The sequence below is a fragment of the Centropristis striata genome, chromosome 3 (genome assembly GCF_030273125.1).
Source record: "Centropristis striata isolate RG_2023a ecotype Rhode Island chromosome 3, C.striata_1.0, whole genome shotgun sequence".
NCBI classification, from domain to species: Eukaryota; Metazoa; Chordata; class Actinopteri; order Perciformes; family Serranidae; genus Centropristis; species Centropristis striata.
The window spans coordinates 881,131-894,221 of NC_081519.1; the positions used below are offsets into that span (position 1 = coordinate 881,131).

A 13,091-nucleotide genomic window follows, 5' to 3' on the forward strand; every position below is an offset into this window, starting at 1 on the left:
CGGGTGACCTACACTCAGCACTGTCCCTGAACGCATCCTGAGTAGACAGTTATGGAGGGATGCTGTTGTGATGCTTTCACTGTGCAGACACGCGGTTAAATCTTTAAACCACAACTTGACGTTCTCAGCAGGCAAACAACGATTACAATATTTCTACAAACCCCTGAAGTTTTTGTTCATTTTGTTTGAATCTTGACTGATTTCTTTCTAGACTGATAGTTCGAGACGCTCATCAGTGTGTGTGTGTGTGTGTGTGTGTGTGTGCATGTCTGTGTGTGTGTGTGTGTCTGTGTGTGTGCATGTCTGTGTGTGTGTGTGTGTGTCTGTGTGTGTGTGTATGTGCATGTCTGTGTGTCTGTGTATGTGCATGTCTGTGTCTGTGTGTGTGTGTGCATGTCTGTGTCTGTGTGTGTGTGTGTGCATGTCTGTGTGTCTGTGTGTGTGTGTGTGTGTGTGTGTGTGTCTGTGTGTGTCTGTGTGTGTGTGTATGTGCATGTCTGTGTGTCTGTGTATGTGCATATCTGTGTCTGTGTGTGTGTGTGTGTGTGTGTGTGTGCATGTCTGTGTCTGTGTGTGTGTGTGTGTGTGTGTGTGTGTGTGTGTGCATGTCTGTGTGTCTGTGTCTGTATGTGCATGTCTGTGTGTCTGTGTCTGTATGTGCATGTCTGTGTGTCTGTGTCTGTGTGTGTGTGCATGTGTGTGCGTGCGTGTGTTAGTGTATGTGTGTGTGTGCGCTCATGTGTGTGCGTGTGTGTGTGTGCATGTCTGTGTGTCTGTGTCTGTGTGTGTGTGCATGTCTGTGTGTGTGTGAGCGTCTGTGTGTGTGTGCATGTCTGTGTGTGTGTGTGTGTGTGTGCATGTCTGTGTCTGTGTGTGTGTATGTGCATGTCTGTGTGTCTGTGTCTGTGTGTGTGTGTGTGTGTGCGCTCATGTGTGTGCGTGTGTGTGTGTGTGTGTGCATGTCTGTGTGTGTGTGCATGTCTGTGTGTGAGTGTGTGTGTGTGTGTGCATGTCTGTGTGTGCGTGTGTGTGTGTGTGTGTGTGTGCGCTCATGTGTGTGTGTGTGTGTGTGTCTGTGTCTGTGTGTGTGTGTGTGTGTGTGTGTGTGTGTGTTGTTTTAGTTGCTTCATGATGCCCTTCTTTCCCCCCAACACACACATGAACAGCCCATTAACCCTCCATACAGTACCATTACACCCTGTGCGGAAAAACAGCACAAACAGCAGTCTAATAAAAACAGAGAGAAAGAGAGAGAGAGCAAGAGAGAGAGAGAGAGAGCGAGAGAGAGAGAGAGCGAGAGAGAGAGAGAGAGAGAGGGAGAGAGAGAGAGAGAGAGAACTCGCTGTGTAAACACTGGTCCTGCAGATGAATGAGGCGTCCCCGGTGTGTTGTTCCAGCGTTTAGTCTGATCCTAGTGACAGCCAGGATGAATGGATGAGTGTGAGAAAAAGAGAGAGTGAGAGAATGAATGAGGGAGAGAGAGAGAGAGAGAGCGAGAGTGGGAGGAGCCACTAAACCAGTAGAGTCGGCGTTTGGAGTTATTTTAGGCGTCCAGTGTTTTAGACTTCCTGTTTCGTTTCGGGACACAAATGTTTGTCTTGTCGGGACAAAAGTAATGAAAGCCGACAGACGTACTGTATGTTCTGGGACCTGAGGGTCTATATTAGAGCGGGAATATCTGCAGCCACAGACAGAGGTCAGAGGTCAACAGACAGTTAAAGATCTGCTCACACAAGCACCAGTGAACACACACACACATGCTTGTACGTCTATCTTTGTGAGGACCCTCATTGGAACAGTGAATTCCCTTGCAAGGTTATAATAGTTTTGGATTTTTCATTAGTTTTGGTTTTAATTTTGTTGTGATTTTTTGTTTTCAAATTCAGTTAGTTTCAATGAGTTTTTAGAGAGTTTGCTAGTTTTATTTTAGTGATTATTTTTTGAAACGCTTCAGTTTTAGTTTAGTTTTTATTAGTTGTACTTTTTTGTATTGGGGTATTTGTTGGGTGGGAGATTAAAAGAGGTCACAGTAAATTAAATTAATAGTTTCCTTTGTCTGATCCAAAAACGAAGGACATTTTCACTATAATTTTAGTTAGTTTTGTAACCACACAATACAGTTTCAGTTAATTATCATTATCATGTAACCTTTAACCCTTAAAACAAAGTCTGAAATCTCAAAAAAGCCTTTAAAGAAGTGAGGACCGGCCGAAATGTCCTCACTTTGCAAAAATGTCCTCAATCTGTTGGTTAGAAACTTGTTCTGGTCCTCACTATGTAGGAAGTACAAGAACACACACACACACACACACACACACACACACACTGGTTTAGAGGATGAGCATCTTTGTGTGGGAGTGAATGGAGAACTGGAGATTAATCCCTTCTTTTCTTTTCTTTCTTTCTTTAAAACAAAAAACTAAAATCTGTGCTCACAACCAAACCTTCTAGTTCTGGTTTTCTTCTTAATCACTTTAACTTTCTTGCCGTTAAACATTAACAAAAACAAAAAGCTGCTTCTTGGTCAGACAGTCCCAGTGGATCAGTGACAGAAACATCTGATAAAATACACTCTTTATCCTCTTACCACTGTTGGATTGTCTGATGTGTTCCCAGAGTTGTTTTTCTTCTGTTTTTTGATAAATGTGAGGATATTATTAATTATATAATTAGCAACAGTGACGACTCCGACCAGGCCAGCACGCTGCAGGAGTTTCTCACCAGCACCGTGAAGTCAAAGGTAAAGAAACAGCAGACAACACGGGTTGGTTTGCAGAAAATCCAGCAAAGATTTAAAACTGTCCTGCAGAACGTCTCCATATGTTGGTGTGTCAACCTGCTTTTACCTGGAGGACAAATATATTACATATAACTCCTTCACAATAAAAGCATCCTGCTACACTGTAATACATTATTCTGTAGTCATTTCATTTTACTTCATATATTTGATCAAATGTATTAAACAACTGCCTCAAAATCAAGGACGCATTTATATTTAAGTTACTTTAATATCAAAATGTTTGAGATGGAATCTACTTATTTTGACCACATTAAATATAATCTTTATGTGTCTGTAATTCTAAATCAAGAGAATTTTGACTGACTCCAACACAATAGAATTAGTCCGTTTTTAATTGACAGGCACTTCCTGTTAAGTTATTAACTCAACTTGTAACGTAGTTTGATTTAATTAATAATATCGCGTGCAATCTGTTGCCTCAATTTTATATTGTTTATCTTTTTTTACAGTGTATGTGAAGCAGCAGCAGCAGGTAATGTTGTGTTTGTGCCAGTAGAGACTTCACACATCTGAAGATGAGAGTGAAGCTAAACTCCAGATCACAGAGATTCAGCTGGAAGCTACAAAAGTATTGAGAGCTTAGCAACGAAAATCCACCAGGCCCGTCCACGGCGCGTTGTGTCAGAGTCGCATGTTTGGTCGTCCTCCACGCGGCGCCAACACCCACCAGGAGCGCTTAAAAAGCGCCGCGTCGTGCATGCACCACAGTGTTTACCTCTCGTACGACAGTGTTTACTTACCGATTTTATCGTTTCCGTAGATATTTGCTCTTCTACCATGGGTAAGTAGGCTTCAGAGTTAAATATCTTCTGTGTTTTTTATGTGATTTAACTTGTGTTTATTGTTGTTTCATACCTTTTATGCTATAATAATAATCATAATAATAATACATTTTATTTATAGAGCGCTTTCCAGGGTACACAAAGACGCTTTCCAGTTAAAACAGTTAAAATGCAGTTAAAGATAAAACAAGCAATTAAAATCAACAACAAAGTTCACACATTAAAAGCAGTTCTGAAGAGACAAGAGAGGTATATTTAGGGTTTCACATGGCAGACGTGTAATTCCTGGTTTGACCACACGGTGTTTGGCCGGTCGGCCAGGAAACAGAGCAGAACCACAACAGGCTGACTCACACTGTATTATAACATGTGTTCATGTTGATTAAAGCCGCTATGAGCTATGAGCTATGAGCAGTGATATCACACAACAAGAATCTGACCCAGATTTCTCACATTTTCCATTTCAGATTGACCTCACATGAAACCTACACAATTACACATGAGTTGATTAAGTGAAAGTTCTCCTTATTTCTAATTTATTCTCAAATTCATATTCATTCACAGACTTTCTCTCACTTCTTCACTTTCTCTTTTCTTCCTCCTCTATTCTCTCGTCTTTTATTCTCTCTTTAAACCAGGGGTCTCAAACTGGCGGCCCGCGGGCCAATTGTGGCCCTCGTGACGATATTTTGTGGCCCCCACCTTGATATTAAAGTTTAATGTGAGTTTTATATGAATGGCACTTTGTGTGTGGAAGGTCCCTTTAATTACTTTTTTTGGTAATTTTGTGTCTTTTTTTAAATAATGTGTCTTTTTTGGTAATTTTGTGTCTTTTTTTTTAATAATGTGTCTTTTTGGGGAATTTTGTGTCTTTTTTTAAATAATTTTGTGTCTTTTTTGGTCATTTTGTGTCATTTTTTGGTCATTTGGGGTCTTTTTTTGCAATTTTGTGTCTTTTTTAAAATAATGTTGTGCCTGTTTTGGTAATTTTGTGTATTTCTTTTTAAATATTGTGTCTCTTTGGTAATTTTGTGTCTTTTTTAGTAATTTTGTGTGGTTTTTTAAATAATTTTGTGTCTTTTTTGGTCATTTCGGGTCTTTTTTCAGTAATTTTGTTTATTTTTTTGGTCATTTTGTGTCTTTTTTAAGTAATTTAGTTTTTTTTCTGTCATTTTGTGTCTTTTTTGGCAATTTTAATACTGCCTCCAGCGGCCCCCAGGTAATTTGAGTTTGAGAGCCCTGATTTAAAGTCTCTTCGTGTCTGAATGTCTCTGTTTTTAAATCTCATTAGCTTCTGATCCTCGGTGACCTTTGGTGAGATGTGGTCACGACCTGCTGTGTGTGTGTGTGTGTGTGTGTGTGTGTGTGTGTGTGTGTGTGTGTGTGTGTGTTCTGCCTGTTAACTCAGAGGTCAGAGGTCGAGCAGCGTTAATGGTGCAGCTCATAGCTACACGTGCCACACAGCAACAAGAACAACAGGAGCGGCTCCTCTCATGTGTGACAAGTTGACTTTTCATTTGTTTTTAATCAGGCAACTAAATGTTGACCTCCACTCAAAACGTCCAGACAAAAGCTTTAACACAGGGGCCTCAAACTGGCGGCCCGCGGGCCAATTGTGGCCCTCTTGACGATATTTTGTGGCCCCCACCTTGATATGAAAGTTTAATGTGAGTTTTATATGAATGGCACTTTACCGTGTTGTGTGGAAGGTCCTTTTAATTACTTTTTTTGGTAAGTTAGTGTCTTTTTTTTGTAATTTTGTGTCTTTTTTAAAAATAATTTTTTGTATTTTTTTTTATAATTGTGTGTCTTTTTTTGGTAATTTTGTGTCTTTTTTAATAATTGTGTGTCTTTTTTAAAAATAATTTTGTGTCTTTTTTTGGTAATTTTGTGTCTTTTTTTGGTAATTTTGTGTCTTTTTTTGGTAATTTTGTGTCTTTTTAAAAAATGATTTTGTGTCTTTTTTTTAAATAATTTTGTGTATTTTTTTGGTAATTTTGTGTCTTTTTTAAAAATAATTTTGTGTATTTTTTTAAAAATAATTTGGTGTATTTAAAAAAAATAATTTTGTGTCTTTTTTAGTAATTTTGTGTATTTTTTTTGGTCATTTTGTGTCTTTTTGGGTCATTTTGTGTCTTTTTTAAATACTTGTGTGTCTTTTTTGATCATTTTAATACTGCCTCCAGCGGCCCCATGTAATCTGAGTTTGAGAGCTTTAATACAACTTTAAATGATATGATTTAACTTCACTTCTACAGTTTGATCTTCAGGTTTGTTTAACTTCCTCCTTTATGCTCAGTGACTTTTTCTTTTCTCTTCCTTGATCCTTTTCTCTCATTCTTTCCCAGCGTCTTTTCTCATTTCCTTGTTTCTCTCTACATCCTTTCTCATCTCATCTATTTCGGTCTTTTTCTACATCCTCCTCTCTTTCCCTCTTCCTTCTATCCATTCACCATCCTCCTCTGGTGCTCATCTTTCCTTCCCTATTTTGTCTTTTCTTCATTTGTTTCCTTTTCCTCCACGAATTCCATTTCTTTCTTTGTCTTTCTTGTCTTTTCCTGCTTCCTCTCTTTCTTTTACTGTACTTTTACTGCCTTCCCTTCCCTTTCTAAATCTTTTCTCATCCTTTTTTTCACACATGTGCAAACCTCAAACTTCCTCTGTTTACCTTTCTCTATCCTTTTTTCTGTCTTCTATCTCTTTTCGCTCCTTCCTTATCCCTTCTTTCCTCCTATATGTCTAATGTTTTCACTTTTCTCCTTCTCTCAATCATCTAATTTTCACTTCTGCTGTGTGAAAGAAGAGAATCAATAGAAGTGAATCTAATCATCGTTGACCTCAGTCTAAGTTGAAAGAGCCCAGAAACGTTTTCTTCTCGTTGCCTTGTTTGACCTCAACTTGACCACAGTCTTACTGTTACCTTCCTTGTATTGTGGTTTGAAAAAATGTGACTTATCTTGCCAACATCCGATGAGTCAGCGTGTCGTAAGCCTGCTCTGCTTTGGATGAATGGTGAAAGAAAGAAACAGTGAGCGGGGAGGATCCGGTGCACCAGCCTTCCCGTAAGAGAAATCTATTTTTTTTATCACTGGCAAGAGAAGAGGAAGAATCCTGTTAGTCACTCTCATATCAAATTACGCACAGCTTGAACCTCGTCCAATTCAAACAGCCCTGGCAATCCTTTCCAGCCAATCAGGGCGTTCCTCGCCGCCCACGACAATCCTCTCAGCCAATGGGGAGCCAGCGTTGTGTTACACTAACGGTATTCCATTCATTCCTGAGCAATGAGCGTTAAACGGGTGGTTTGGTGTTTCCTTTTTTCTCTCTCTCATCTGTACATCCCTCACTCAGTCTTTCCGCTGTGTGTGTGTGTGCATGAGTGTGTGTGTGTGTGTCTGTGTGTGTGTGTGTGTGGGATGTGGAATTTGTGGTGGGATGTGAGCAACTTCCTGTTTTTAGTTGTTAAGTAGATCTCTGTGGGGTTTCGCATTATGAGTGAATGTGTGTGTGTGTGTGTGTGTGTGTGTGTGTGTGTGTGTGTGTCTCCCTCATTTCTACTCTCTCTTTCACACACACACACACACACACACACACACACACACACAGATGAATGAGATGCAACATATGGCCAAAAGTAAGCGGACACCCAAACATTCCAGCCATATGTGCTGGTTGAACACGTTAAACTGAAATCATGAGCATTAATCTGCTGCATAAGAGGATTTAGACGTTTGGTCAGAGGGTTGGAGCCCCCCAACAATGTGGCTTCACACCATAGACTGTATATGAATAATGGACATAGTCACCGTGAGGTCACCTGTTGGTTTGTGGCCCGTTGGAAGCATCGAGTTCAGTATTACACTCGTCACCATCTTGTTTTTTTGCAGCCAAACTGCTGGAATTTTCTGTAGAATGCAGCTTAAGGCTCTTCCTGGTTTGCCTCCCTGCTCAGACCAGGAGGTTGCCGCCTGTTTCACATATGGCAGAAACCTCCAGGTCTGAAAAGTTAAATCAATGCAAAAGTGTCTTAAACCTGCATTCTCTCTCATGGCCAACAGGGGGCGACTCCACTGGCTGCAAAAAGAAGTCTGTTTATGTGAAACTTCTCAGTAAAACATTTTCCTAATGAGTTTTTGGTCTCAGTCACTAGTTCCAAGTCTTCTTCAATACAGCTTGATGTTAAGTTTATAAATTTCTTTTCTCAACCTTTTTGAGTCGCGACCCCCGCTCACTGAACAGAATCTCCACGCACAGTTCAAATCATACAAACTCAGTTGATACGACGTATTTTGGACAAATAATGAAGCAGACAACAACTAAAAACAGTCAGCTTCAAGACAGAGAATCCTTGTTAAGTAATAACTTGCTACTTTGGCATTTGCCAGAAAAGACACAAAATGACCCAAAAAAGAATCAAATTGACCACAAAATGACACAAAATGATCAAAAAAAGACACAAATTGACCAAAAAAGACACAAAATTACCAAAAAAAGACACAAAATGACCAAAAAAGACACAAAATGGCCCAAAAAAAGAAACAAAATGACCCAAAAAATACACAAAATTACTAAAAAAGACACAAAATTACCAAAACTAGACACAAAATGGCCCAAAAAAAGAAACAAAATGACCCAAAAAATACACAAAATTACTAAAAAAGACACAAAATTACCAAAAGAGACACAAAATGGCCCAAAAAAAGAAACAAAATGACCCAAAAAATACACAAAATTACTAAAAAAGACACAAAATTACCAAAAAAAGACTAAAACACATTAACACATGAACACTTTAACACAGTGGAGACAGAGCTGACTTCCAACATGATTTGGCGACCCCCAGAAATCATCTTGCGACCCCAATTGGGGTCGGGACCCCAAGGTTGAGAATAGCTGGATTAAATGACTCGTCTCTGTTGTTCTTCTGCTTGGTTGGAAGGAGAACCTGCAGCCACATGGCCCTTTATGGAATAGTTGGGACATGAAAGACACTCTAAGGAGTCAGCTGTTCATTTTGAATCATGGCTGTCTCTTGCTAACTAGTCTTAGCAGATGACGTAGCATCATTCTGGCGCCTGATCCTTTCTCTGCATGTCCTAGCTGCAAAAACCATCTGTTGACATCCACAGACCCAGATGTTGATGAGCAACAAGCCAAACCAAAGGCTTCCTACCTGGAGGCCACAGACGTCACATGGAGCAGGCTGTTCTCAAGAAGTGTTCGTATGATTTCCGACAAAACTATTTTCTAAAACCTAACCTGTTCTTTGTTCTTACGAGTTCCCGTACATCACTTTCCAGTCCTGATGATGGTCCCATCATCAGGACTGGCTCACAGTCCAGTACATCCTGAGGGGTGTTGGGTGGAGTCCAGGTCAGGGGTCTGTGGGCTTCTTTGAACCAGGAAAGGTTGTACCCCAAACTGTTGCCAGTAAGTTAAAAAATAAACCATTGTTTGAGATATGATTGGTTCCAATGAAGGGAAACCATATTGTTAAAGCATACAAAGAGGTCAAAACAGGAAAACAAACACCAGACTAATAACTGTGAAGACATCCCGCTACACATACTTTTTTGGCAAGACAGAAACAGAGAAAGACCCCCCCTCTTCGACCAACGTGAAACCAATTCTTTTGCTGGTGTTGGTTTCAAGTTGATTCAACCTTCAAACCGTCTGTGCTTTTCCACCGTCGTTAAACATACAAACATATAATATATAATATAACAAACATAATAAAAATGTTGGACTACATCGTCTCTATAAATGTTTTTTATGGTTTTATGAAACTAACTACGTTAATCTAATAACTCCCACCGTATAGGGAGGTCTTAACTGATGAAACAGTGTCTCACTCAAGATCAGACAGCCGATTAGCATCTTTTCACTTGTTTATTTAGCATTAGCATTCAACAGTTTACATGCTACGCTTCTTAGTACATGGATAGCAACCGTGGCGTTCGCCAGGTCATCAACTGAAATGACACAAATGTAAACAAAAGCACAACATTAATGACACATATAATCAACTGTACAATCTGCATACATGAACATACTTAACCCTTTATCAGGCGAAGAACTATATTTGGTAACTTCAGTGGGGGTCGAGAAAAAAGTTGCAAATTTACTAGATTAAAGTGCCAAATCTAAAAGAAAAAAAGTCGCAGATTTAAGAGATTTAAAGTGGTGAATCTGCGAGAAAAGTTGCTTTTTTCCCACTTCTTTCTCATAAATCTGTGACTTTTTTTCTTGTAGATGTGCCACTTTAATCTAGCAAATTTGCAACTTTTTTCTCAAAATACTTTTCTTTTTTATTTTGGATATCCGCTGAAGTTACCAAATACGGTTCTTCCCCTGATAAAGGGTTAAGAGCTTCAACACAAGCTGCAATCACAGTTTTCATACATCTCAACTCACCAGCTCAGCTTCACCAGTCAAAACAACAGCATCAAAACAAAAGAAGATCCGGCCGGTAAAAGCATCCGCCCCAAAACACACTGGGGGGACCGCCACCACGAGAGGACGCCACAACAACCATAAATGTGGGCAAACTTCACACAGTGTTGCTCCTGGCTCTTCGAGCCTACATTAGCATCCAAACAGGACTGGTGCAACACATTTGTTCTGCTTGTCTTGATCACTATGGATGGCTATTACTTTCTTATTTACACTGAACGGAAGATGTTGGTGTTAGCCTTTGTTGTAGGCTAGAAATAATGAAACTCACTCACTTCATTGGCTCCATGTTTCCACCAGGATTGACTATAAGGTTTCCCTTCCAAGACTCCTGACACCCTGAAGGCACCACAGTCCATAGACCAGGGGTCTCAAACTCAAATTACCTGGGGGCCGCTGGAGGCAGTATCAAAATGACCAAAAAAAAGACACAAAATTACAAAAAAAAGACACAAAATGACCAAAAAATACACAGAATTACCAAAAAAAGACACAATTATTAAAAAAAAGACATTTGAAAAGACACAAAATTACAAAATTACAAAAAAAGACACAAAATCATTAAGAAAGACAATTATTTAAAAAGACAAAAAATTACTAAAGAAAAGACACAAAAAAAGTAATAAAGTGACCTTCCACAGACAACACGGTAAAGTGCCATTCATATAAAACTCACATTAAACTTTCATATCAAGGTGGGGGCCACAAAATATCATCACAAGGGCCACAATTGGCCCGCGGGCCACGAGTTTGAGACCCATGTCATAGACACTTTTAAAAAAGGACTACAAACTTTCCTTTTTAGCAAAACCTTTGGTTCCTCCTGTCCAGATGGTTTTTAGATTGTGTGTGTGTGTGTGTGTGTGTATATATATATATATATAAACTTTTTCTTCTGTTTTTAGCTATTTTATCCTTTTTAATCCTTTTATAATTACACTGTTATGCTTTTAACCTGTAGCACTGTTAGATTTCCTTTAATGTAAAGTGCATTACAAATAAAATGTATTATTATTATTATTATTATTATTATTATTAATAATAATATTAACTCCGCCCCTAGCCCCTGACGTAAGTGGTTCTTGGTTCGAGACCAGCCAAGAGTTGGTGCCACTTTGGAACCAGTTTTCCTGCAGAAAGCCGGTTGGAGAAAGTGGTTCAAGATGAGGCCCCGGCCCCTAAAAGGGTCAAAAAGAGGTCTGAGACTAAGTATTGACTTGAACTGTCGACGAAATGACTTTGTGTGTTTTCCTTGTTTGTTCAGAGCAGCTGAGTCAAGTTTTGAACGAGTGTGAAGGAGGAAAACAAGGAGACAGAGAGACTCGACAACAACAACATCATTCTGTGAATTCATCCATCAATCATGAAAAGCAAAAGTCAAAAGTTTTAGTTGGTTAAAAGTTAGTTTCATGATCACTTTGTAAATGTTTTTAGGAGTTTGAAAGACGTTTGATCTGCACAGTTTGTGTTAATTGAGGCGTTTTACATCCACAGTAAAGACGGCACAGAGAACAAATGTGTCTCTGCTCTGACGGAGACAGATGAAAGTGTTTACACCACAATTTAAACAGTCACAGTTTCGCCTGAAGAGGGTTAAAGGTCAAGTTCATACTGTGCAAGTAAAACTCCCTCTTTGTAAACGTGCCAGAGGGCACGCTGGAACACAGCGATGTGAAAGAGAATTCAAGGAACCTGACAGGAGTAAACATGTGTAAACATGTGTGTGTGCAGCACAAACACACTGCAGACCAAACAGCCTGATGATGATTATCATGTAAATGATGTCATCACCCCCGCCGGCCTGCTAGCTATTAGCACAGGAAGCTAACGGCCGTGTGAGAGACTGTGTGTGTTTGTTTTGCAGAGGCCATGTATGTAAATACATCCGCTCTGTGGAAACGGCCTGTTAGATGGATGGATACACACACACACACACACACACACACAGACAGACTGCTGATTATGCTTTAACCACTCAGGACTCTCAGGGAAAATGTGTGTGTGTCAGTGATGCTGCTGCTCAGACGGTTTTGTGTGTGTGTGTGTGTGTGTGTGTGTGTGTTTACAGGTAAATCCAGGCCCGAGGTCTGAGCTGTTCCAGGAAGACTCAGAGGGTCATGTGGTCTGCTCAGGTAAACATCAGGCGTTTATTTTATTTATTTATTTATTTATTTGCACCATAAGAAAAGACAGTTACAAAAATCAGAAATGAAAGTAGAATAGTAAGTGCGGGAGAGGTTAAAAACCCCGATATGGGCTTATAAGAAGCTCCTCCCCAAGAAATATACAGGATATTCAAAAGAAAATCAAACAGAAAGTCAGAAATAAAAACATGGGTGTGTATAAAGGTAGATAATTGTATCTGAGTGTATGAGCAATAAGAGATAATGATCCAATGACAACTAGACTGGAAAAGAAAATGTGACTTTTTATCTCATATTTTTGACTTTTTATCTCATATTTTTGACTTTTATCTCATAATTTTGACTTTTTATCTCATAATTTTGACTTTTTATCTCATATTTTTGTCTTTTTAATCTCATAATTTAAACTTTTTATCTCATGATTTTGACTTTTATCTCATAATTTTGACTTTTTATCTCATATTTTTGACTTTTATCTCATAATTTTGTCTTTTTATCTCATAAGTTTGACTTTTTATCTCATATTTTTGACTTTTTATCTCATAATTTCCACTTTTTATCTCATGATTTCAACTTTTTATCTCATAATTTAAATTTTTTATCTCATAATTTCAAGTTAACTAATTGTATTTGAGTGTATGAGCATGAATAAGAGATAATGATCCAATGACAACTAGACTGGTAAAAATAAACTATAGGGAGTCTTAATTTAACAGGAGAGCTTTCAGTCTGAACTTAAAAATATTGAGGGATGAAGATAATTTAACTAGATGAATATGAGAATTCCTGCTGTATTGAGCCTCTGTAAGCAAAATAAAACTGAGTGTGTGAAGTAGATGAAGTTCATCAGAGTGTCTTGTGTTGTCAGAAAGGAGCTGAGAGTTAACTATAACTTCTTCTGCGTTGAGATCT

At 38.9% G+C, this 13,091-nt stretch overlaps 1 protein-coding gene across 1 annotated transcript in view; it reads left to right on the forward strand.

The window, feature by feature from the left end:
* Nucleotides 1–13,091, forward strand: part of LOC131969095 (E3 ubiquitin-protein ligase TRIM39-like) — a 137,291-nt gene that overhangs the window by 77,761 nt on the left and 46,439 nt on the right. Inside the window, exon 5 of the mRNA XM_059330234.1 lies at nt 2,674–2,740. Coding sequence (XP_059186217.1) covers nt 2,674–2,740 — 67 coding nt within the window. The remainder of the gene's footprint in view (nt 1–2,673; nt 2,741–13,091) is intronic.